Genomic DNA, 25,229 nt, shown 5'->3' with positions numbered 1-25,229 from the left:
TCCATACTTTGTGGGACAGTAAACTGAAGCATATCTGACTTAAGGAACTTGCCTGGTGTCTGTCTCTTGCTGTTAGCAGAATGGAGCCAAGGAGTACCGATGAGATCCCAGTGACTTCCAGCTTTGGGTCATAGAAATCTGCAGAGGAAATCCTTGCCCAGCTGTTTTGGGCTCCGCTCTTATTTTCCTTACTCCAGGAATTACCACAGGATCAGTGGTTATGACGACCACAGACTTGTGGGATGTTTTCTCTCTGTGAAGAAGATGGTCACTCCTGATCCACAGGGATCACGGAGTCCCAGAGCAGGCACCTCTGAAGTTTGTCAGTGGCAATGTGATGTGGCATAGAAAGGCCTGAAATGTGGCATATGGCTGCTCACAGGTGCCGTCAGCCATGTGGGGGATGCCTTGAAAGACCACTCCTCCAAGTCCAGAGGCCGTCTCTGTGCTATAGGAATTGCTCCATGGGGCATGGTGGAGAACAAGGAAGACCTGGTTGGCAAAGATGTAAGTTTTCTCTGCAGACACTGACAGTTTTTAAAACTTGAAGTCTGTATTTTGAGACCATTGCAAATTCATACATTGTTATAAGAAATATCAGCGAGCACTGAAGGGTGCTCATTCCTTGGGTGGAAGCTTCTTGCAAAATGATGGTACCATCAAGACATTGACATTGATACCATCAAGATACAGAACATAGCCATCAAACCAAGGAAGCCCTGTTTCCTTAAGCATCTATACTAATTTCCTCCCGTCCTTACTTCCTCTTTTACCCTGACAGTCACTAATGTGTTACATATCCCTATTTTTTTTGTTGTTGTTATTTTCAGGATGTGGTATCACATAATATGCAGCCTTAGAAGGATGGGTTTTTCTAGCCTATGCAATTCTCAGGACACTCAGATTGTCATGCGTTCCTTCCCACTGCTGAATGGTGTTCTGTGATATGGATATATTACTGCAGTTTGTTTAGCCACCATCTCTTGAAGAACATCTAAGGCTGTTTATAGCTGGTCTATTCAAAATAAAGTTGCGAGAAAATTTGTGCTCAGAGGGCTGGGGAGACAGCTCAGTGAGTGTGTAAAGTGCTTGCTGAACAAGCATGAGGACTTAAGTTTGGATTCACAACATTCACGTATAGAGCCAGGTGTGATAGCCTGTGACTGTAATCTCAGTGCTGGAAATGAAATTGGGGTTCTGGGGGCTTACTGTCAGACAGTCTAGTAAGTCAGTGAGCTTCATGTTTAATGAGAACCTTGTCTTAAAAAATAAGGTGGAGAGCAATTTGAGGAAGATGCTCATACTGACCACACACACACACACACACACTCACACACACACATCACACATACACACTCACAAACATGTATTTATGTATATACACCACACAATATGCATTTATGTACATACACCACACATAGAGGCACACACAGAGATGCTAATGTGTGCTCAAGATTTTGTGTTACTGTCAGTTTTCATTTCTCTGCAGTAAATAAAGGTTCAATTATTGGGTTGCCATTGTCTAAGGCAGAGTGGTTCTCAACCTGTGGGCTGCCACTCCTTTCAATCAATTTCTTACAATGAAAATATACCCTATGTGTCATATATTTACATTATGACTCATAATAGTAACAAAATTACAGTTATGAAGTAGCAATGAAAATAATTTTATTGTTGGGGGTCACCACAACATGAGGAACTGTATTAAAGGGTTGCAGCATTAGGAAGGTTGAGAACCGCTGATAGAGCAAACAAGTTTCTTTCAGCCTTAATACATTAATTGAGAAAACAGCTTGCAGTGTAGAGAAATGAGACTATGTTTACATGTGGTACTTGTACAACATGTGGTATGTGTACGCAGTGCTTGAGTGCCGGCGACTCTTAATATCTAAGCCCCGAAGCTTTGATTGGCATTGTGCATTTTGTTAGGTCACGAGAGTCTACCAGACCATGTCCAACCCTCTGAGCAAGCTCTCCGTGCTGAACAATTCCCACACTCACTTCATCCTGGCTGACAACGGCACTCTGGGCAAGTATGGTGCTGAGGTGAAGCTTCGAAGGCAGCTGGAAAAGCATATCTCACTGCAGAAGATCAACACAAGTAAGTCCCAGGAGACTATGGACACCAGCTGGGGACTGTGACCCCACCGGGGTGGATGCCAGTTGAAAAGGAAGTCACCCAAGGGTGTTGAGAGTCTTGCCAGGGCCACCGGACATGGTCAGACCCTTTGCCTTAGCCACCTATTGTTGTCTTCACAGGCAGCCATGTGAGTTTTGCCCAAGTTCACAAGTTGGTCTGAGAAGTACCCATGCACTGTTTGTCACGGCGATGGCACTGCCCATCAGGTTATCCCCATTCTTGTTTACTGTAGTTATGTCTATTATTTTCTTTAATGTTTTATCAGAAAAAATTGTTCTCAAAGACTTAGTAGGAGTCATCCTATGAACTGATAAGCATTGTAGGGTCATTAAACAGCTCTGTAGATCTGAGTCTCACAAGGACTAAGATGGCCAGATAAGGAAGTCCCTGGGCCTGACTGCAGGGCCATCTGCTCCCTATGGACACCATCCTTGCTGGTCCAGTTGGCACAGCTCTGAGGAAGGAGCAACTACTGCTAGGGAAAATTTGGGCATAAGATAGAGAGAAAGGACGGGATCCTTTCAGATCCCGTCCAGATGAAAGCATGAGCTTGTTAGAACGAGCTTGTTAGTTGGCATAATAACCTCCTGGGACATGTCCACATGTAAAAACTCTGTCAATTATTAAATGATCTCATAGACTATTTCATCCTGTTTTTGGTTTTGCCATTTTTTATTGAGCTATATATTTTCCCCCACTCCCCTTCCTCCTCCCATTTCCCCTTACACCTTCTCCCTGCCCCTCATACTCCCAATTTACTCAAGAGATCTTGTCTATTTCCCCTTCCTATCATTCTTAATATCACCACCAATATCTCTGTGCACAGCAATCTATGCCTGGGAAATGGTTGTTAATGTAAGAAACTGTGATATCACTCAAGTGGTTAGGATCAACGTGGCCACCATGAGATTTCCAAGAACCAGCTGAAAAATATTTCTATCAATTCTTTGAGAATTCCATACCATTTATTTTTATTATATCACTTCCCTACTCCTCCCAGTCCTACCCTTACGCTCCCACCAAATTCATGTCCTCTTTTTAAAAAATAACGCATTGTGTCCTATTGTGCTGACCATATGCTTACGGGTATGGGGCCATCCACTGGAGTGTGGTGAACCTACCAGGGGCCACACTCTTAAAGAAAACTGACTTCCCACAGAAACCATCCACTTGTCAACCCCTCCCCACCCCCACACAGATGCTGACTGGCCACTTGCTCTGACAGCCACACTGCTGCAAGTGCAGTGTGGTCCTGAGAATTCGATCTTAGGATTGAATTTGTTTCACAATTTAATTATCTTGGCCTTGCAAGTTCTACCTAGACCAGTGACTTGTGGGCTTCCCTTTGTCATCCTTTGCCTAGGCCTCTGAGTGGGGCAAGGACAGCAAAGGGGGGCTCAGTGGTCACCTCTACTGCAGAGAGCGCCAGGAGCCTGAGCCAAGGACAAGTTCTTCTCTGCTTCCGGAGATGAAGTCACCACGTTCCTGAAGATGTAAATTCCCAGGCCTACTTAGAATCTCAAAGATAGAGATCATGCCGTTTTGATCCATCTTTCATTATTTCTTGTTCATGGCTTAGCCTATGTCATACCTTCAATGCCTGCTTGCTAAAACAAACTTAACTGTAATTAGTTCATCAGGAGATAACAAAGTTGTTCTAAATACTTAAGTATCCCCTGGAGAAAGCATAGTGGGAGGAAACCAGATGCTCTGAATTCACTCCCTGACATTCTCCAGGCTCCTTATAGCCTGGGCTGGCAGAATTTATCTGGTGGATCTCTTGGGAACCATGAGGGCAAGGACATTTTCCCTACTTGCCACTTGTAATGCTGATCACAATTCTAGAAACCTAGCAAAACCTGATCAGCAAACAGTGACCCTGCATGCTAACAGGGTCTAAAGCCCAGAACTTCAGTCTGGTGGTGGTGGCACACATCTTTAATCCCAGCATTCGGGAGGCAGAGGCAGAGGCAGTAGGATCTCTGTGAGTTTGAGGCCTGCCTGGTTTACAAAGCTACACAGAGAAACCTTGTCTGGAAAAACCAAACAATAAAAATAAAAAATAAAAAACTTTAAAGCACAGAACTTCATGGCCACAGATGGAAAACATTCAGGAGAGGAAATTCAGTCTTTAATTAATGTGTACAGTCTTTTTCCTGGTCATTATTCCTAAATAACACAGTATGATAACTACTTCCATGCCATGATGTCATGTCAGGTATTGTAAGTGCCTAGAGGCGCTTTGAAGCACACAGGAGAATGAGGATGCAGATAACATATCATTTTACATAAGAGACTTGAGTGTCTTGAGTTTGGTGTCCAGGGGGTAGCATGACAGTCTGGAACTAATTCCCAATAGATGCCCGGGGGCAAGTATGTAATAAGTACTGGCCAGGCAGGGCTGACATTTTGAGGTAGGCAAATTTGCCATGAAGAGTCCTCTTCCACTGTCCTTGAAGTATGATCTCAGCCTCCCAGAATTCGCCTATCATTTCCTGCTTCCTAGAGCCCACCCTACTGGACCTATTCTTACTGGGTTTTTGAAGATGCCCAGTTATTTACTTTTTTTGTTATTTTTTTTTTCAGACAGAGTTTCTCTGTCCTGCAACTTGCTCTGTAGACCAGGCTGGCCTCGAACTCACAGAGATCTGCCTGCCTCTGCCTCCCGGGTGCCAGGACTAAAAGACACGAGCTACCACTGCCTGGCTTATCTATTTATTTTAAAGCAGAGGCACACCCTGGAAATCACTCATTAGAAATGGGCTAATAGTGAGCCATGTTTTTGCCACTAAGATGATATACTAGGGCCAGAAGTGTTTCAGACTTCAGAGTTGATGAAACTTTGTCATATTTGCATAACCTTTACCACTGATCATCTCGAATAAAAAAAAAATGATACCTGCAATGCTCTTGGTTTCAGATTTCAGCTATTTAGCTTGGGCATGCTTAACCTGTCCTGCCTTATACCAGGCTCTGGAGGCAGTAAGAAGAGCACGCTGCTACACGAATGTGCCTCTTCAGCGTCCCAAAGGCAAATGTGTTCTTATATTTCAGATCCATTCCTCCTCATGGGTTAAGTGAGGCACTGTTATTTTACACTTGTTCATCTGTGAGATGGTGCTGTGACCATCAGCCTGGCATTGGAATGCCCATATGGGAGATACCCTGCATTGAGCTAGCTCCCCTCTGGCTCATCCAGCCCTCCTTACACTGAATAATTCTTAGAAGACAGCCTCCAGCATGGGCATGTCACACCCAGGCAAGGCAGAAAAGGAGCATTCTGAGCAATGGCTCTTAAAGCTCACTCACATGTGTCCATGTGTCTGGTTCTTTATAGGAGTTGAGTCACATGGGAGTGTTGGGGAGCTCAAGAGTTTTGAGGGTGTGGAGTTTACGGTGAGGCTATGGCATGACATTTGAATGCAAGAATGAACACAGTCACCATTCCCCTGACTTAGTCCTCCTGTTGGTCAACACTGACGCCACAGGGAAAGGCCTGGGGCAGGAAGCTTGTACCTTTTGCTGTCTCAGCAAGTTGGCGATGTCATGCTGGCTTGAAGAGCAAGTGTGGCTGTGTTGCAGGGCTGGGCCAGGGTGTGCCCGTCGTGGGCCTCGTGGTGGAAGGTGGTCCTAATGTGGTATCTATCGTCCTGGAATACCTCAGAGAAGACCCTCCCGTCCCTGTGGTGGTTTGCGATGGCAGTGGACGTGCCTCTGACATTTTGTCCTTCGCACACAAATACTGTGAAGAAGGAGGGTAGGATTGGCATGGGATGAGGGTGGGTACTTTATGACCTCCTATTAGGCTGAGGAAAATATCTGACTTGATCCTGTCAGACATCCCAGAAGTATCCAACTCATAAGGAGTTTTCTTGATCTCCTCTCTAGTTTCCAAGGTCAGCATAAGGGAGCTCCTGTTCCTGACCGAATCCTCTCTGAATCCTCTCTCTGACAACTTCATTTTCCCTTAAAAGTCTTGAAAAGAGCTAAACTGAGGCCAATTTTAATGCTGCTTTTAGGCCAGGGTGACTTTTTGTCTCCTGTACGTAAATCTGTGCCATTAGCAGCCACAAATGAAAAACACTTGGGTGGGCAAAGCTGTCTGGTTTACCCAGGAGTTGCCCTAATTCCCTTGCTTCCTTCTCTCCCTTTACCCCTTTGAACAGGATCATAAATGAGTCCCTGCGGGACCAGCTCCTAGTCACCATTCAGAAAACATTTAATTACAGCAAGTCACAATCGCATCAGCTGTTTGCAATTATCATGGAGTGCATGAAGAAGAAAGAACTCGTGAGTGTCTTGAACTTATTTCCAAACACATTCCATGGAGAAAGCTGTTTCCTTGTCCAGCTCCACCATCCATGCTAGGTGGACTTCTGCATGTGTCAGTTGACCTTCCCAGAAGGCAACTTAGAAATGCATTCCAAACTAGCTGCCCGGGTGCACAAAGTCCACAGAAGGTCCAGGTGTTGCCAGACCTTAGCAAACATGAGGTGACGTCACACCATGTCTCTCAACTCAAGAGATGCAAAACATAAATCAGACTTAAAGTCCCTGGGAAGAGAGACATGCGACAGCCCTTTAGATGTGGTTACAAAGTCAAATCTACGGCCCTTTGCAAATGCAGGGGTCATTTCTCAGTCCTCCCTTCAACTGTATTTGAAAGGCATTCGCATTCCTCATTCGCTTACGATGACGGATTCAAAGTTCGAGGTCTGTAAATTCTCTGCTAACATATTCCTTCTGATTAGATGTGTGTTCCAGCTCAGGTGGCTGTAAAGTTCCCAAGTAAACAACCTCTTCCCCAGGTGGGATAAACAATAAACTCCAAATTCAGGCAAGGATTTTGTCAGTAAGAACAACATGGGACCTCCTGGAGACTGAAAACTCTTGTGAATGTCTAACCAGCTTTCTGGTTCACTGCACCAGTCTTTGTGTTAAGTTTTTTGTTGTTATTGTTATGTTTTGTTTTTTGTTTTTTAAGCAGCTCAATTCTGCCTCTTGTTTTCACTGTTGCCTTGATTCTGTGTTTTCCCCCATTCACCTGTTTCCAGGTCACTGTATTTCGGATGGGTTCTGAGGGTCAGCAAGATGTGGAGATGGCCATTTTAACTGCCCTGCTGAAAGGTGAGCTCCTGGGAAGTGGCAATTCTGATTTTTGTCTTTTCAGAGCTGCCCAGCAAGGGCTTTGCCAACAGCGAGCATGCCTTAACTTTCCCTCTTATTAAGAACCCTGAGAGTGCCAGGTTGTCTGGGGGGTGACATCAGCATGAAATGCTGGAATGACCAGACTCTGAGAGGACTTTCTGTGGGACCCATGATGTTACCGACTTGTCAGAGCTGTTTCTATCCATAGCTGTCTCAGTGGGTCTGGTTCCTGAACGATGCACCCCACCTCTAACGACAGGCTGTGATGAGGAGCTTATGATATGGTGGGGTCTCCCTGTGGGAAGAGGATTTCCTCCCTGCCTCTCAGCTAGTCTGGGGCTATCGGACAAGAGGAGGCTTACCACAGGCTTGATGCTGTACTGGATGGCTCTGTGCTGCTCCAAGGCTTGTGGTCCTTAGCCCAACCTGGCAGATGGCAGACAGTTTCAGCTTTCTCTCCTTTTTAGATGAGAAAAGAATGAATTAGGTGGCTCCTCCTCCATCCCTTCCAGGAAACCATGCCCAGTTGGCTTGAGAGGAGGTTGCCTCTGGCTTCTTCTCAGGAAACCTTTTTTAAAAATGCAGAATTCTTAGCTTTGGTGGTCATTTGGGAGCAGGAAAGAAGGAAGTAATAGGTACTTAGTTCCAAACTAGTTCCCATGGGGAAGCCCAAGTTCCCTTCTCAGAACCTGCCCAACTCAGATAGTCCAGACACACGTGAGGAACACTCTCACTCCTTCCTTTCCCAGGAACCAACGCGTCGGCTCCAGATCAGCTGAGCTTGGCACTGGCTTGGAACCGAGTTGACATAGCACGAAGCCAGATCTTCGTCTTTGGCCCACACTGGCCGGTGAAACTTTTTTTCTGTTATTTTTGGTTTTGGTTTTCTGGAGACAGGGTCTCATATAGTCCAGACTGGCCAAGAAGGTGCTATGTAGGCATGACTGGTCTTGAACTCCTGACTCTCCTGCCTTCACCTCCCGAGTGCTGTGGTTAAAGACAGTCACAACTGTGCCTGTTGGAACGGTTTTCTGTTTAGAATATTTATTGTGGCGTGGCATGGTACCGTGTTAGTGTGTCCTTGATCATCACAAGGATCTCAGGCAGTGATCTCAGGGTTCTGATCTGGGTAATCCATGCGATTGCTGGAAGATGTTGCTGTTTAACTTCAAAGAAACAAAGGCTCCGAGCTCTGATTGTGTACTGAGCGGGTCTTCCCAAGGAAACTAACCACCAAAACTTTCATCATTGCTTGTAAAAGAGGGTTTCTACTCTTTGAAAGAAGCAAATAGATCATTAAAATTAATGGCAGCATTTCCTTCTAGGGTACTGAGTTTTCAGATTGTTTCATGAAACTTTGAGGGGCCTAGAGAGCTCTGTGTGATGTGATTATTGTATGTAGTGTCTTTTGTCTAGTGTCTGTGGTATGGCTTAATGTATTGTGTGCAACAAGTCTGTGCACAGCACATGCGTGGCATATATGGCTTATGATATGTGGGTTGTGAGATCATGTATTTTAACATGTCTGGTGTCTGGGTTTATAACACGTGTGCGTGTGTGTGTGTGTGTGTGTGTGTGTGAGAGAGAGAGAGAGAGAGAGAGAGAGAGAGAGAGAGAGAGAGAATGGACATGTGTAACTTTTGTGCTTGTCTTATCTGTAGAATAGTGTCTTATGTATGTGCTATACGATGTGCTTGTGGTATGATGTGTGTAGAGGCAGGCGTGTGTGTGTGTGTGTGTGTGTGTGTGTGTGTGTGTGTGTGTGTGTGTGTGTTTTATTGAGGGATATTTTATATATGTGTGGCTGTGAAAATGTATATGGAAGGGAAACATGGTATGTGTGTGGTTGGAAGATTGTGTGTGTTATGATGTAGAGCAAGCTGTGTGTATGTGCACACACATGCCACCATAATGAGCACACGAACTTACCATGTGTGGTAAGTGACTTAAGTCACTCCTTCAATCAAAGCAACTTCTTTGCTCTAAAAATTAGAGGATTAAACCAGTGACAAGCTAGAAAGTCACACAAGGATCTCAAAGGAATGTCAGAGACACTATTTCCAGCAGTAATTGCTCAGTCCATATTTGAAGTTTGTAGCAAACTTTCCTCTTTGTGGATGTGGTCCCTGCCAACCCACATCCTTTTAAAGGTGTGGTACCTACAATGTACCCTGTGTTTATGTCATTTAGCCATCACAGCACAGATAACTATTACCTGTCTTGTGCTGGTTCTATTCATCCCCCAGCGCAGAAACAGAATCATTTCACCCCTATTAACCCATCTGCAGAAATCCTCCAAGGGTTTGCCACACAAATCCCTCATTCCACAGCTCTGGGGATGTGGTAGCCATTCTAGGGCCGGGCAGGAGGCACCCAGGGCTAGAGATGGGGTAAGTAGGGTAGGTATTCTGTTTCTTATTATCTTTTATCTTGCTAGATTTAGTCTAGTATGTCACAACCCTATCAGGGGTTATAGGACTCCAATTATGCCATCCACCTGATTTTCGTCATGGCTGAAGCAAATGCCACCAACACCTTGGTCTCTCTCTCTTTTTTGGTTTTTCAAAACAGGGTTTCTCTGTGTAGCTTTGGAGCCTATCCTGGCACTCGCTCTGGAGACCAGGCTGGCCTGGAACTCACAGAGATCCACCTGCCTCTACCTCCCGAGTGCTGGGATTAAAGGCATGCACCACCAACACCCGGCTGGTCTCTTTCTTTAGGCTACCACTTTTCTCTTGTTCTCTGAGATTTCTCCCTAATATTCAATTTTAACCTATTATGACATCTAGTGTGGAGTGTCAACAACTAAAGTGTATGATAGCTACATCCATCCATCAGCTGCTCTCTTCTGGAAAGCCCCTGGAGCCCCTCCTCAGAAACCCCTCCTCTGCCAGCCCAGGCTACAAGCTGATTCCTCTGAAGTTACCCACAGTGCTCTTGGAATACCAGATGTTAGCCCCCAAGCAGAATAAGTGAGCTCCTCTGAGCAGCTTGAACTTCCTTTTTATAGCAGTCACATCCCTTGTGCCTTCCCCACTCCCCACAACAGCAAGGCCAGAAGCTGCAGCAGAGAAAGACTGCTCAAAGTGTTTTCAAAACTGCATATTTACTCACTCGTTTAGGACATGGTTGGTAGCTGCTTCTCATGTCTGGGGTTCTTGTTTCATGTGCTGGGGACACAGCTGTGAGTAGGTAGAGTAGACTCACAAAAGTCTCTGACACTGGGGAAATGAACAGAAGAAGGAAGGAGGCTGACATGGAACAAAATAGCAGATAATTATTGGATTCCAAATCACAGGAGGAGCTAAGATAGAAGAAAAGCATGCATGAGAGAGTGTAAGGTGCTAATTTGTAATGGAGTGCCAGGAAAGGCGTTGCTGCAGCAGATGGAGTGGACCCTGAGTTTGGGTGGTGAACAGATAGATGCTGGCTTCCATGCAGGAGGAAGGGTACCTGGAACAGACTGAGGCAAGAAAGAGAAGGGTAAAACAAGGAACGAGAAATGGGAGCATTATGGTTAGAATACTAAGTGAGAAGCAGTGACTCAGGAGAAGGCTGAAATCTGGACAGGTTGTGTGCTGCTGAGTCCTGCAAATAAAACCCAGGACTGAATTCTGGGAACCTAGAAGCTGGGGGATACACAGAAAGTTGTGTTTGTTTGTTTTAAGCAACAGCACTTGTTATCCTGCACCATTTCTGAGGGTCAGGAACTTAGGGGTAGCTTAGCTGGGGGGGTCTGGCTCAGGGGCTCCCATTAACGGAAGCATGGAGTTTATCCTTGTGTGACTGTCTTCTTCCACTTAGCATAGTGTTCTCAAGGCCCCTCCACTCTAGATGTGTCATGTGCCAGAATGTTCTCTCTATTTCTTTTATTTCTTCCCTTTTTTCTTTCTTCCCTTCTTCCCTTCTCCCCTTCCTTCCTTTCCTTCCTTCCTTCCTTCCTCTTCTTTCCCCTCCTATTCCACTGAATGATCACCCTCTGCCTTTGAGGTCTTCATTCTGTCACCACACTGCTTATGCCTCTAAAACCTCTGATGGGGGATGTCTTTCTGTATACATGTTTCTCTTATTGGTTGATTAATAAAATAATGTTTGGCCAATAGAGGCAGGAAGATAGGTGGGGCTAGAAGACAAGGAGAATTCTGGGAAAGGTAGGCAGAGAAGCACCGAAAAGAGTCACCATGTGGAGACTGGGAGGACAGGACACACCAGGCGTTCTCTTGTAAGATAAGGCCGTGTAGAAATACATAGATTAGTAGTTATGGGTTACTAATTAAGACAGAGCTAGCCAATAAGAAGTCCTAGCCATCAGCCAACAGTTTTATAATTAATATAGCGTCTGTGTGTTTATTTGGGGCTGAGAAGGGCGGCAGGACCTGGTGGGACAAGAGAACCACCAGCAACAAGCCTCCATCCATCGCCACACTGCACGTGCCTAATGATGGGAGAATGTGAACCGTGAATGAGTCAGAGGCAACAGATAATAATGCAAGTTGCTGTCCAGGAAGAAATGTGAGCTGGAGATTATTGTGGCTAAAGCAGCTCTGGCAGGTGCCTTGGAGCTGCACAATGTGGGACTATCAGCACACCTCTGGTACCTTTTAATTTACCTTTCAGCACCCTTTCCTCAAAATAAACCCATCAATCAACATGCCATGCACTTCAAATACTCACAGCCATTACATCAGACCAATTAAGTCTTTGTGCCCATGATGAACAGTGGTTCACAGTATTAGGATCTTCTTCATCAGACAGCCAGGCCATGGTAACAGAGTTTGTATGTATACATGTGTGCATGCCTGTGTGTGCTGGTGCATATGTGCCCTGGTTGTAGGCATATGTGTGTACTCATGTCCATGTTCATAGGTCTACCCATGGGTGTGTACACCTTCGCCATGTGCACATTATTTATATGAATGTCCATGCGTGGACATTACAATGTGTACATGTGTGCATGCTATTCATGTGTGTGGATATATGTGAGTCTATGCCACGTGTGCATGTGTGAGCATGTAGGTATGTGCATATACTCCATGTGTGTGCAGATAGAGTTTACGGTGTCACTATGCTTGTCTTAGAATAAGGGGCAGTCTTGGTACCTTTTCCCAACACTGCTTGCTGTGTATTGCAGCCACTGGGAAGCCTGGCCCCTCCTGTGGACACCAAAGTCACAGAGAAGGAGAAGAAGCCACCGACAGCCACCACCAAGGGGAGAGGAAAGGGAAAAGGCAAGAAGAAAGGCAAAGTGAAAGAGGAAGTGGAGGAAGAAACGGACCCCCGGAAGATAGAGCTGCTGAACTGGGTGTGTGGAAAGTCCCTGCGTGCGTGTCTTGAGATGGTTGGCCAGAGATGGCATTGCCCTAGTTCTCCAGGGAAGGGGCACTCTGGTTACCTTTGCTTCATCCCTACCTGGATGGAGGATTGATGGGCTGATGCCAATATTTCAGTGGCAACAGTGTGTTCACTACTGTGTCGTAAGTAGGAGTGTTTGTCATTATGGTATCTGCTTATCACTACAGAGGCCCTGCTTACCTGTGTCTCAGCAACAGGGTGTCCTGGAAACATCGTGCATGGAAGGCTCCAGCCTCCCTAGCTGGGTAGCAGTTGCTACCCACCCATCACCCTCTCCACATTACCACTAGCTCAATCTTCAAAAGGGTTTTGTTGTGTGAATTGTAAACATGTGGTTAGTTTCCCTTATTTTCCTGTACCAAGTGTCTGCATGCCAGCCAAGCAGAAAGAGCGACGACCAGGGCTTCCTTTCAGAGTGGTACCTTTGGTCCATAAGTAGGAGTGTGTGGCCACTCATCAATACAGCACCCCAGTGGCCTGTTACATGCCCACATGATCCTACAACCACCAAAAGATGCTCCCCAGCCAAGGAAACAACAGAGAGAAACTCCATAGGACAACATTGGGATGGTTGTCTTCAACTCATTAAAAAATTTTTAGATTTATTTATTTTTATTATTTTATGTGTATGAATGCTTTGCCTGCATGTGTGTATGTACATCACATACTTGCCTAATGCCTACAGAGGTAGGAAGAAGGCATTGGATCCCCTGGGGCTGGAGTTAACAGGCAGGTTGTAAACTGTCATGTAAGTACTGGGAATCGAACTTGGGTCTTCTTTGAGTGCAATAAGTGCTCTTAGCTTTTGAGCCAATTCTCCAGCCATCTTCAACTCATTTTTAAAAACATAAAATCTGTTACAGGCTTTGACAGAGCATGTGGGGACCAGAATAAACAGAAAGGAGAGAAAGTTAAGGCACGTTTATTCAAAGGAAACAACCCTGTGAACCACAGCCTGGGTGCAGCCCTTAGAACAGCTCTTGGCTGGGATATGTGAGGTCATGGGCTCAATTCCCAGCACCAAATTAACAGACAAAAATGGCAGAAAATACAGCTCAGAACATTCCAGAACTTTTCCATGATGTGTCCTAATGTCTCCTGCCTGGAGTCTCCAGGGAGGAAATTCATGGTCTCCCTTCTGGATTTCATGCAGGTGAATGCCTTGGAACAAGCCATGCTGGATGCTCTTGTTTTAGATCGGGTTGACTTTGTGAAGCTCCTGATTGAAAACGGAGTGAACATGCAACACTTCCTCACCATCCCGAGGCTGGAGGAGCTTTACAACACTGTAAGCATCCCAGGGAGAAGGCTGGAAGCGAGCTAGCACTCAGAATACTCTTATCACTGACATACATTATGCAACAATAATAACAAAACGCTCAGTTGAGTATAGACTCACCAGGAAAGCTTCAGCCGAAGGCCAGTGTGTAGTGGGGGGGCAGTTAATTCTCATTTGCTCCTGGCCAGTCTGTGTCGATATTCTTAGCAACTGTGCCATGCCAGCCAGTCACTCCAGCTAGAGTAGACAGATGATTCTCGATGTACAGTGGGCTCATATCTGCATAAAGCCACCTTACCTCTGCAGTGAGTGTCCTAAGGTGAGAGTGTACTTGAAGCCGGGCACTGGTGGCACATGCCTTTAATCCCAGCACTTAGCAGGAAGAAATGGGCAGATCTATGTGAGTTCGAGGCCAGTGTGGTCTACAGAGTGAGTGCCAGGACAGGCTCCAAAGCTACACAGAGAAACCCTGTCTCTCGAAAAAAGAAAAGAAAGGAAAGTGTACTTGAACTTGATGGTCCCAACCCACTGACCAGCATGACACAGAACACTGTAGCATCAGGCATTCCCTGGGGGTTATGAGGCTTACCTGGAGCTGCAAGACTTATGAGGCAAGGACTGTAGCTCACTAGCCTGGGGACAGGAATCGGATTCAGTTTCTTGTGAAGACTCACGTGTTACTTGTGCAACAGAGAAAAGTCTGAAATGGCTTATGCTTATGACACAAGAGGACTTTGTGTCCTAAGGCAGCAGCAGATTGAACAGTCACCAGGGTTATTAGTCAACTGTTGCTTGGGACCCTCACATTTCCCAGGCTACAGGGAAAACAAGTTTTAACAGCTAGGGGCTATGTCAGAAAGGGAAGTGAGTGGATGAAATCTGCTATGCCTGCACTAGTACAATTCAAATTTTGAAAATGTATGTCTTCTTCCATCATTCGAAGATGTTTCAGTGGCAGAAATGGTGTAAAACATGCAGATACTTAACACTGCACCAACACTAAAATTGTTCAAAGAATTTCACACACATTTGAATGTGGTAACCACAGCCAGTTGTCTTATAAAATAAATGAGTCGGTAGTGCACTACAAACCCCACAATGCAGTGGGGCAGAATTTTGCTCATGAGTTGAAGAGCCAACCATACTTACTGTGGCTGACTGCTTCCCTTTCAGAGATTGGGCCCGCCAAACACCCTTCATCTGCTGGTCAGGGATGTAAAGAAGGTAAGTCCATATGCCCTTTTCCTGCTAGCATCCACCGCTAAAACAGTTCATAAAAACAATTTTCTGTTTCTGACATGCGTTGCCTACTTATTTGAGACATAGAGAACAATGACTTTCTCTGTTCATAACAAGAGTTTATTTTTAACTGATATATTACTTATGATTTATTAAAGCTTGCCTGAGGATTCAGAAAGCAAAGCCAGCCTCAAGCTATAGAGGTCAAGCAGTGGTGATACACACCTTTAATCCCAGGGCTCAGGATTAGGAGGTAAATGGATCTCTATTAGTTCAAGGCCACACTGAACTACATGAAATATATCCAGTCCTAAAGAGAAACAGCTCACACAAAGACGATCTCAGAACTTAGGATCACATGCCTTTAATCCCAGGACTCCTGTGAGGTATTTAAGACAGGAACAGGGTCTCAGGGTTGGCATTCATTCTCCAGTCACATTGAGGATAGGAGGGTATTGATTGGAGTGTCTAGCCATGTTGAGGAGAGTATAGCACTCTGAGTGAATCTGAGGAGCAATGAAGTCGGGAGCCGTCTGAGGATTGCCACTCTGGTCTGAGCTGAGGTAGAGGTAAGAGCTAGTGGCTGGCTGCTTTGCTTTTCTGATCTTCAGCTTGAAGCTTGAACTCAAATAACTGTCTCTGGGTCTTTTTTTTTTTTCATGCCACATATAACTTTAAAAAGAGAAGAATAAGCCGGGCATTGTGATGCACGCCTTTAATCCCAGCACTCAGGAGGCAGAGGCAGGTGGATCTCTGTGAGTTCGAGGCCAGCCTGGTCTCCAGAGTGAGTGCCAGGATAGGCTCCAAAGCTACACAGAGAAACCCTGTTTTGAAAAACTGAGAGAGAGAGAGAGAGAGAGAGAGAGAGAGAGAGAGAGAGAGAAGAATAAAGGGTGAGAGAGATGGCTGTTAAGTGCTTGGAATAGGAGTTTGGACTTCTAGAATCCAGTAAATGCTAGGTGAGGTTCTGTGAGGTGGCTCAGCAGGTGAGGGACTTGCTGACAAGTTTGAGAACCTGAGTTTGGTCTCTGGGACTCACACAGTAGGACAGGAGTGACTTCTACAGGTTTTCCTCTGACCTCCACAGTTGCACTGCAGCACACACACACACACACACACACACACACACACACACACACACACACACACACACGTTTTAAATCTAAGCTGGATGATCATGTTTCCTCCCACCTCCACCCCTCCACCCCCCAACCCCCATAACCCTAGCCTGCCAGAGGCAGACAGCGAATCCCTGAAGTAAGCTGGCAAGCTCCAGGTTCATTAGAGCCTCTACTTCAATATATAAGGTAGAGAGGGGTTGAGGAAGACACCAAACATCAACCTCAGGTCTCCACACACATGTGCACACATGCATGCATGTGTACCTGCACACACAAACACAAATACACACATGCATGCATACAAAACAAACAAATGTACATGCGGAAAGCAAATATAAAACTTAAATTAGCAGGAGGTAGAATAAGCTCTCTCACAGCACAAGAGCACACCGATGCTGCAGGGTGATTCTGTAGCACCAAGATGACTCCAGAATTGCCAACAGGAGGCTCCTCAGGAGATCTGTGTGTCCTGCTTATTGCATCAGAGGGTCTTGGCCTTTGCAATTCCTTCATTTCTAAGGGGAATCACTCTCCTCATTCTCCAGGGCTCCCCACTATGGACAGCCTGTGTCCTGTGAGGTCTTGCCCACTGGGTTCTAACCTGACATCTCTTGTGTCTTGTCATCACAAGCTAGAGATGAGATCAGGTTCTCACAGGAGCACTCAGTCTCTAGAATGAGACAGTGGGGCTTTTGTTGAGAGTCCTGGACGGCCTGGCCATTTTTCTTATCAATATTCAGTGCTAAGAATCTGAGCGTATGATTTCAACAGAGCAGAATGATCTGTGGATCTGAGAACTGAGGACCTCAGAGAGAGGCCCTCTGGCGCAGTGCCTTGTTCCACACACAGGTTCTCTGCCTCCTCCCTCAAGCTCCAGGTGGATGAAAGATGAGAAAGCACAAACTTTCACAGTGAGAGCCATCAAGCCAACCGTTCCCCAGCTGATTGACTTCAATCACTGCCCCTTCTCCTGTAGTCTCCACACCCACCACTTGATTCCTTCTTCAGAATCACCACCCCAAATTCTTCCATGGTTGCAGTATGAGGTTCAAGCTTGTTCCCATACACATACATTCCCACTGGGCCTGGCCCATGCCTGAGACCCTACTCCTCCTACCACACTCCACCATGCTCTACACTGACCCACCTGAACATAGGGAGCCCTAGGAGACAGTATTCTGTCTGGGCCACACCACCTCACATCCATCAATAGCTACTTGCTCTTTCTCTTTTTACCCCATAGACCCTGCTCTATGGCTCCCATGTCATCATCCCCTGGCTGCCCTTATTCCCCCTAAACAACCTGTCTGGACATCTCCAGACACTCCCTGTGAGTTCCAAGCAATGCTGCACTCCGCTCTTCACAGCTTCATCCATCTCCCCAGCATGTGGCTCCTTGTTGCCAATAAGAAATCTGCTGGGATGTAGCTCAGCAGCAGAGTGCATGCCTACCATATATGAAGCTCTGAGCTCAGTCCTCAGCACTGAAAAAGTCCCATGAGTAAGAAATACACATGGCCAATGATCGTAAGAGGATCTGAACAAATGCAGATTTCACAAGCAAAGGATTCAGCCAGTGTAGCTAGTCTGCTTATAAAAGTGACACTCAATAGGTCCCAGTGTACCAAAATCATCTCAGTTGTTACAAACTCAACTGGCACAATGTTGTATCAGTCTGTTTAGGATGTGGATAAGTGGAACAATGCAGTGGGTACCTCTCTTCAGGCCACTGTTTCTCAACACCTAGTAGACCCTGTCCCAGCAGACCCTCTTCCACATTGATAAGATTCGGTCCCTTTGGTGGCTCCCTGTCATAGCATAAAGCTTCTGGTTGTGTTTTGACTGAAGATCCAGCGTCCTCCAGAGTCACTGAGTACCACTGAAGCTTTCACCAGAGAGGCTCAAGCCCTGAAAAATATGCTGCCCTCCTACAGGTTCCCGTGAGGCTAGCTTCCCTTCCCTGAGGCTAGCTTCTCCTCTCCATGGGGCTATCAAGGGTATGTGTCTTACAAATAAATCTGCTTAAGCTGCGCTGGCACTGCACAGCGCTCCCTCCATCTCCACACACCAGCTACAAACCACTCTGTCTGGCGATGGGTGTGCCATAGACTCTGCAGTGACTGGGCGTCTAACTCTTTCTTCTCAATGGAAGAGCTGGTGCCAGTTTTTGGAATGTGGTTTAACCTGCCATGCCTGAGTATCATATGGTAACAGACTTAACATGGTTGTTATAGTAACAGCCAAGTTGCTACCGGGGTGATGACGCATACCTAACTTGGGGGATGATGTCCTGACTGCGACTTTCTTTTTTTATAGAGCAACCTTCCACCTGATTACCACATCAGCCTCATCGACATAGGGCTGGTGCTGGAGTATCTCATGGGAGGCGCCTACCGCTGCAACTACACTCGTAAAAGCTTCCGGACTCTCTACAACAACTTGTTTGGCCCTAAGAGGGTAGAGATTGGCAGACGCACAGTGTCCTGTATCTCCCAGAGTGGCATGTGGCTCCTTGATGTGCTTCCTAGCTCTTCACGCCATCTGTCCCAGAGTACACCCATGATGCCTCTGCCCTGACCCCCAATGTGAGGCCTCCCAGCTCCATGTGCAGCCACTCACAACACCTCTAATGCTGAGTCTGTCAGTGCAATCTGTCAAGCATGGCTGCCCTCCCTCTTTCCCCACAATAGCCTTCCTCCTGAGTCCCATGTCTCTACTTTTACAACCAGCCCTCCCACCCATCACTGGAGCTGCTGTCATCTTCTAAGGCAATGGGCATGAGAAAGCATCTGTTGCCCCCTCCCAAATCCAGGGCTCCCTGCTGCTCAAACAATTATAGCCAAACTCACAGTACATCCAAGGAATCCAAGACAGCTGTGGCAAGCCATCCCCACCCTTCTACAACAGATCCCATTCCTCTACCCAAATTGAGCTTCTTGTTGCTCCAGCCTGTCAAAAGCTCAGTCATGTAAACATCAGATCTGTGGGGAGTATTCCTCACTCCTACTCCACAATCTGTGCTGGGAGATCTTACAAGGAGGGCTGTGTGTCTGTATATCTTTCCCAACTGACTTCTGCTGACAGAAGCAGTTTCCATATGAAGGCATTCCCTCACGTGGATATTGTCATTAATTAGCAGTGATACAGAGTATTGACTTAATAACACGGTACTCACAGTTCTCTGAGTAAATGCATTTCTTTTCCTGCTTCTTCCTTGTGCAGCCGAAAGCATTAAAACTTCTGGGAATGGAAGTAAGTAGAGCTGGTCTGTAGATGTTTATGATACTTTGGTCACTCTGTGGAAACATTTAGATTTAGATTAACACAAAATTGTGAGTGATGTTTTCCATGAATAAGTACTGTATATAACTCACCAAAATCTTAGATGAGTTGTATGAGTCATAAAAAAGATCATACACCTTTAAAAAAAAACTCATGTGCTGGTGGGGAGAGGCTGTGTGTTCCTGTGTGTGTGTGTGTGTGTGTGTGTGTGTGTGTGTGTGTGTGTGTGTGTAAGCAAGAGGTTGTCCTTACATGTCTTCCTCAGTTGCTCTCCACTGTATTCATTGAAGCATGATCGCTCCCTGAATTTGGAGTTTGCTAATTACACCTACTTTATCTAACCATCTTGGCCTGGGGAAATTGCCTGTTTCTGTCTCCCAAGGGCTAGGATTACAGACCGATATGACACCTGCCCAGCTTTCACATGAGTTTTAGGGATCCGAAGTCAGTCCTCACTTTCAGAGCCAAGCATTCTATTCCCTGAGCCATCTCCTCAGCCCAAGCTCATAATATTTTTAAAAATTAATTTTCCTTTTTGATGAGAATTTCATACATGCATATAATTTATTTTAATCAATCAAATCCACCCTCATGCACTTTCCTCCAATTCCTTCCATATCTTCAAACCATCCTTCCCTCCCAACTTCATGGGCTGTTTTTTAAAGCCATGGAGTCCACTCAGTGCCGTCTGTATGTACATGGGTGTGAACCATCTATTGGAGCATGGGTAGCCTCTCAGAAGCCTCATCCCTGATGAAAACAGATTCTATTTGCCCCAGTAAACATCAATTGACAGTAGCTTCTCAGCTAGGGGTGGGGCTTTATAAGCTCCTCCCCCATCCATGCTGGGATTTGAGTTTGTTTGATTTTATACAGGTCTTGGACACACAGTCAAAGCCACCATGAGTTCACACGGGCAATGGCCCCATCATGTCTAGCAAGTACTGTTTCACTGCAGATGTCAACCACCTCTGGCTCTTACAATTTTCCCTTTTCTGCCATGATCTCTAAGCCCTGGAGAAAGGGAATGTGATGTAAATGTTCCCTTTAGAGATGAGCATCCACAGTCTCTACTGTAAAAAGAAGCTTTTTTTTTTGACAAGGATTGAAACATGTACTGATCTATGAGCATAAAAATATAAGTGGCAGTTTGATACTATGTCCATTTAGCAGATATGTTAGGTTATCCCCGAAAGGCCTATGACTTAGCCAGCATGAGTTTCGGGTCCAGGCACCAGAACAAGAGTTCCATCTTGGTGACAAGGAAGTGACTCCGAACAGGAAAAGGATGGGAAAAATAACCGTCCTTGAGCCGACTGGACCCACAGCCACCATGAACAGCAAAGGTCAATATCCAACACAGCCTACCTACCCTGTGCAGCCTCCTGGGAATCCGGTATATCCTCAGACCTTACATCTTCCTCAGGCTCCACCTGCATACTCAGAGCTCTATCGTCCAAGCTTTGTTCATCCAGGGGCTGCCACAGTCCCTACTATGTCAGCTGCATTCCCTGGCACCTTTCTGTATCTGCCTATGGCCCAGTCTGTGGCTGTTGCGCCTTTAGGCTCCACAATCCCCATGGCTTACTATCCAGTTGGTCCCATCTATCCACCTGGCTCAGCAGTGCTGGTGGAAAGAGGATATGGTGCAGGTGCCAGATTTGGAGCTGGTGCTGCCACTGGCAACATTCCTCCTCCACCTCCTGGATGCCCTCCCAACGCTGCTCAGCTTGCAATCATTCAGGGAGCCAACGTCCTTGTAACACAGCGCAAGGGAAACTTTTTCATGGGTGGCTCAGATGGTGGCTACACCATTTGGTGAAGAACCGTGGCCACTCCTGTGCCGGGAAAGACATGACATACCATCAGCTCTTCTCACAATGTAACTGCTTTAGTCATATTAACCCAAAGTTGCAGTTTAGACACATGTTTTTGGGGTGTCTTTCTGGTGTCCAAACTTTGAGGCACTTTTCAAATTTAATAAGGAACCATGTAAGGGTAGCAGTTCCTCCCTAAAGCATTTTGAGGTAGGGAGGCATCCATTCTTCAAATGAATGTGAGTGAAGCAGCCCCGAGGCTCTTCCTTAATTCCTCTGGAGTGATACTGTACCATATTGGTCTTCGCTTTTAGTAATAAAACATCAAATTAGGTTTGGAGGGAACTTTGATCTTCCTAAGAATTGAAGTTGCCAAATTATTCTGATTGGTCTTTAATCTCCTTTAAGTCTTTGGTTTATAGTAGTTGTTACATGAATCGCATTAGCTGTCTGCCTTTTTCCTCCCATCATCTGCCCCACCGGCCCGCTCTGTCCTTCGTCTTCCATCCCCTTCCTTTAGTCTCCATTGAATCAGTGGTGCAGGACAGAAAGCCAGTCACTCAGCCCTTCTCGGGTTGCACCTGTCCCACTTGCCATTTTTTAACTTGTCTTTCCTAAGGATCCTCTAAAGTCACCCCTCCCCCTGTGCCCCGAGCACAGACCCCATTTCTTTGGGTTTCATATATATCCAGGAGAAGGTGAAGGACCTTTTGGGACCCACCCCATAGACAGTCTCTGCATCACCATGAACCCAGACTTGCTGTGGTGCCAGAACCTGAACTTAAACAACAGTTCAGTAGTGCAAACTGTCTCAGAAAAGTTTCTTGAAAAGTGAAAGGCAAAGAAGATGCATATCAAAAGCTTGGCTTTAAAGCCAAATTAAGGGGCGTTTCAGATTAAAACCTGGTTTTAATTTTCTGTGTGTCTGGTACAGCCTGTCGGGTTCCAGGAGTTTCCTGTGATGGGTTAGTTAGTAGGGTCATGTGAATGCCTCACTATGAAATGACTTGAGTCCAATGAGATGTCATTAGGATTAATATTTCAGGGATCCTTAATATTTTGATTTGTCTTCCGAGATTGGATTTTATTTTATTTTATCTGATATTTCAGTTCATCTAAATCTTGTGTTCTGTACATGTGATGTTTGACTGTACCATCAACTGTTATGGAAGTTCAGTGGTGTATGTCTCTGTACACAGTGGTGCACTTAACTTGTGGATTTTTTATATTAAAAATGTAGATAGAGACTATTTTGAAGATTTGAATAAAGTGATGAAGTTGCATTACACCACAAAAAAAGAGTTCCATCTTGTTAAGCTAGCTTTAAATCCAATCAGAAAGTTGTTGTTTACTACCATGTTAGTTCATGTTATGATTGCACCAGTGGGCATTTCTTGCCAGACCAGTCATTACTGTAGCCCACAGGATTTCCAGCAGGGTAAGGTGTGATTGGCTTTCTTCCCTGGTAATGTGTATGGAACTTTCCAGATCTATGAAAGCTAGCCAGTGGGGATGAAGCTTCCAGGTCAGTATCAGCTTGGTTTCTCCTTGACTCAAGCATATGGTGTCTTCAGCAATGGGGTCTTACTATCAAGTTCTGGAAGGTAACCAGCCTGTAATGTCTGGTGAGGGTGTCTATAGGATAACAGACAGTTTTAAACATAGAGGCTATCCAATTAATTCTATAAATTCATAAAACCAGTTTCTAAAGAAATACTGAAGAACAGAAACCCTTAGAGAACAGTGTATTTCTATCACTTAAAAACCATAAAATACAAAAAAACCACCAAAAATCCAATAAAACTTTTTAAGATCCCAAATAAGAAATTTAGATTTCCTAAGAATGCATATGTAATTTAATATTAGTAAGTCTTTAATATATTGCCTTATTGTTAAGCAATGAAAAGATAAGACATGATCATTAATCAGTAGAAGCTAATGAAGAAAACTAAAAATTGTATAACATCACTAATCTTTTTTCAAGTGGTAGCATACGCCTTTAATACTAGCACTCGAGAGGCAGAAATAGGCAGATCTATGTGAGTTTGAGGCCAGCCTGGTCTACAGAGTGAGTTCCAGGACAGGTTCCAAAGCTACACAGAGAAACCCTGTCTGGAACAAACAAGCAAATAAAGCTATTTTTTAAAATAAAGTTTATTTTCATAGAATATATTCTGATTGTGGTTGTCCCCATCTCCTCACACATCCTCCCCATCTCCCAACCCTTCCAACTGCACACATTTTTCCTCTCTTAAAAAAAAAAAAACAGACAGGTGATTAAAAAGACAAACAAGGATACAGCAAAAGTAAACTAACAAAGAAAAAGAAACTAAGAAAGCATGAGAAATGCACACACACACACACACACACACACACACACACACACACACACACACACACGCAGAACTCATACAACCTCAAAACCAAATGGCAGTGAGGTTTAAAAAAAGCCCACAAAGCAATATGAGACAAAAAAATTCCTAAGATATCACTGAGTTCATTTTGTGCCCATCTAAGGCTGGGCATGGGCAGCCCTTAAGTGTGGTTTGTATACCCATTGAGACTCCATTTCTAACAGTTATCAGTTGGAGATAGCCTCTTGGTTAGAGATAGGAGCTCGTGCCTACTTCCCCATCTCAGTGCTGGATCCTGTCTGGTTTGGACCCGTGCAGGCCCTATGCATGCTGCCACAGTCCTTGTGAGTTCTTTTTGTATCAATCCTGTTATACCAGAAGACACTGTTTCTTAGGCATCTTCCATTGCCTCTGGATCTTACAACCTTTCTGTCTAATGTCTCTTTGGACATTATCCGGTTGTGGGTCTTTGTATTAATTCCAATCTACTATAGGAAGAAGCTTCTCTGATGACTGTTGAGTATAGGGAAATGAGCATTAGGAGTCTTTATTACTACGTTTCTTTAGCAAATGACTATCAGCAAATAATACTGCTTGATATCAGGAAGATCAATTCAAGTACCCTCAGCATGAGACAAGGGACAAAAGAGCTTTAAAAATGAATCCATAAGGGAAACAAAACACACACACACACACACACACACACACACACACACACACACACACACCAACAACACACTGGACGTAAAAACATTCAAATAAGTGGGAGGAATGTTGTAACACAGAATAGCGTTGGCTATTGTAGAGTGTATTTATAAGTAAATCATCATGTTCAACAGCATCTCGTTCAGAATAGATTTGGTAAAGAAGGCTTCAATTCAGAATTGACAGCAAAGGCCCAACTCTAGCTCTACCCTGTGAGCTGCGAGTCTTCAATTACTTCCTCTCTCTCAAGTCCTTCAGTCTGGTAGGACTGATCTGGTCTGCAAAGATCTGCTAGATGTGCCTCTGTAACAGTGTTCCTTGTCCTGCTTTTAGTTTATTTTTCATTTCCTCGATGACAGGCACTGAGAATACAAAATCAGCCAGGCTTCCTGTCTTACAGAGTCGAACCTGCTCATTTCCCCCCCCCCCCCCTTTTTTTTTTTTTTTTTTTTTTTTTTTTTTTTTGTTTTTTTTTTTTTTTTTTTTTTTGGTTTTTTCAAGACAGGGTTTCTCTGTTTGCTTTGGAGGTTGTCCTAGAACTCGATCTGTAGACTAGGCTGGCCTCCAACTCACAGAGGTCCACTTGCCTCTGCCTCCTGAGTAGTGCTGGGATTAAAGGCGTGTGCCACCAACGCCTGGCTTTCATCTCCATTGTGCTAAAAGTTACTTCATCTAGACTTTCTAGTTCACTTTTATAAGCCTTCACGCAACATTCTAGCCTCTTCTGCCTGTCCAACAGTTTCAGTGATGCCTGGTTCTTATTCTGGGATTTCTTTTTAATTACATTTTATA

At 45.1% G+C, this 25,229-nt stretch overlaps 2 protein-coding genes and 1 non-coding gene across 5 annotated transcripts in view; all 3 read left to right on the top strand.

The window, feature by feature from the left end:
- Trpm1 (transient receptor potential cation channel subfamily M member 1) overlaps positions 1-25,229 on the top strand; it is a 138,404-nt gene that overhangs the window by 67,066 nt on the left and 46,109 nt on the right. For both annotated transcript variants that reach the window (XM_027408067.2, XM_035441387.1), the window contains exons 5-15: positions 383-507; positions 1,930-2,101; positions 5,723-5,897; positions 6,307-6,430; positions 7,195-7,267; positions 8,038-8,138; positions 12,420-12,590; positions 13,794-13,928; positions 15,093-15,143; positions 18,596-18,736; positions 19,502-19,531. In XM_027408067.2, coding sequence (XP_027263868.1) covers positions 383-507; positions 1,930-2,101; positions 5,723-5,897; positions 6,307-6,430; positions 7,195-7,267; positions 8,038-8,138; positions 12,420-12,590; positions 13,794-13,928; positions 15,093-15,143; positions 18,596-18,736; positions 19,502-19,531 — 1,298 coding nt within the window. The remainder of the gene's footprint in view (positions 1-382; positions 508-1,929; positions 2,102-5,722; positions 5,898-6,306; positions 6,431-7,194; positions 7,268-8,037; positions 8,139-12,419; positions 12,591-13,793; positions 13,929-15,092; positions 15,144-18,595; positions 18,737-19,501; positions 19,532-25,229) is intronic.
- On the top strand, positions 3,455-3,560 carry Mir211 (microRNA mir-211). Its single transcript, NR_162758.1, has one exon. It is a non-coding gene; the product is annotated as a microRNA mir-211 (primary transcript).
- LOC100762145 (DAZ-associated protein 2) lies at positions 20,893-21,764 on the top strand. Of its 2 annotated transcripts, XM_027408069.2 has the most exons (2): positions 20,893-21,177; positions 21,255-21,764. In XM_027408069.2, exons 1-2 carry the CDS (start codon positions 20,895-20,897, stop codon positions 21,575-21,577), a joined length of 606 nt encoding a protein of 201 aa, XP_027263870.1. In that variant the 5' UTR covers positions 20,893-20,894; the 3' UTR covers positions 21,578-21,764. The 2 variants fall into 2 exon arrangements, with proteins under 2 accessions (XP_027263870.1, XP_027263869.1); XM_027408068.2 differs by having other exon boundaries at positions 20,893-21,414.

This window comes from Cricetulus griseus, chromosome 3, assembly GCF_003668045.3.
Source record: "Cricetulus griseus strain 17A/GY chromosome 3, alternate assembly CriGri-PICRH-1.0, whole genome shotgun sequence".
In the NCBI taxonomy this organism is placed as follows: Eukaryota; Metazoa; Chordata; class Mammalia; order Rodentia; family Cricetidae; genus Cricetulus; species Cricetulus griseus.
Note: the sequence above shows the minus strand (reverse complement) of the source record. Positions and strands in the feature narration are given on the sequence as shown.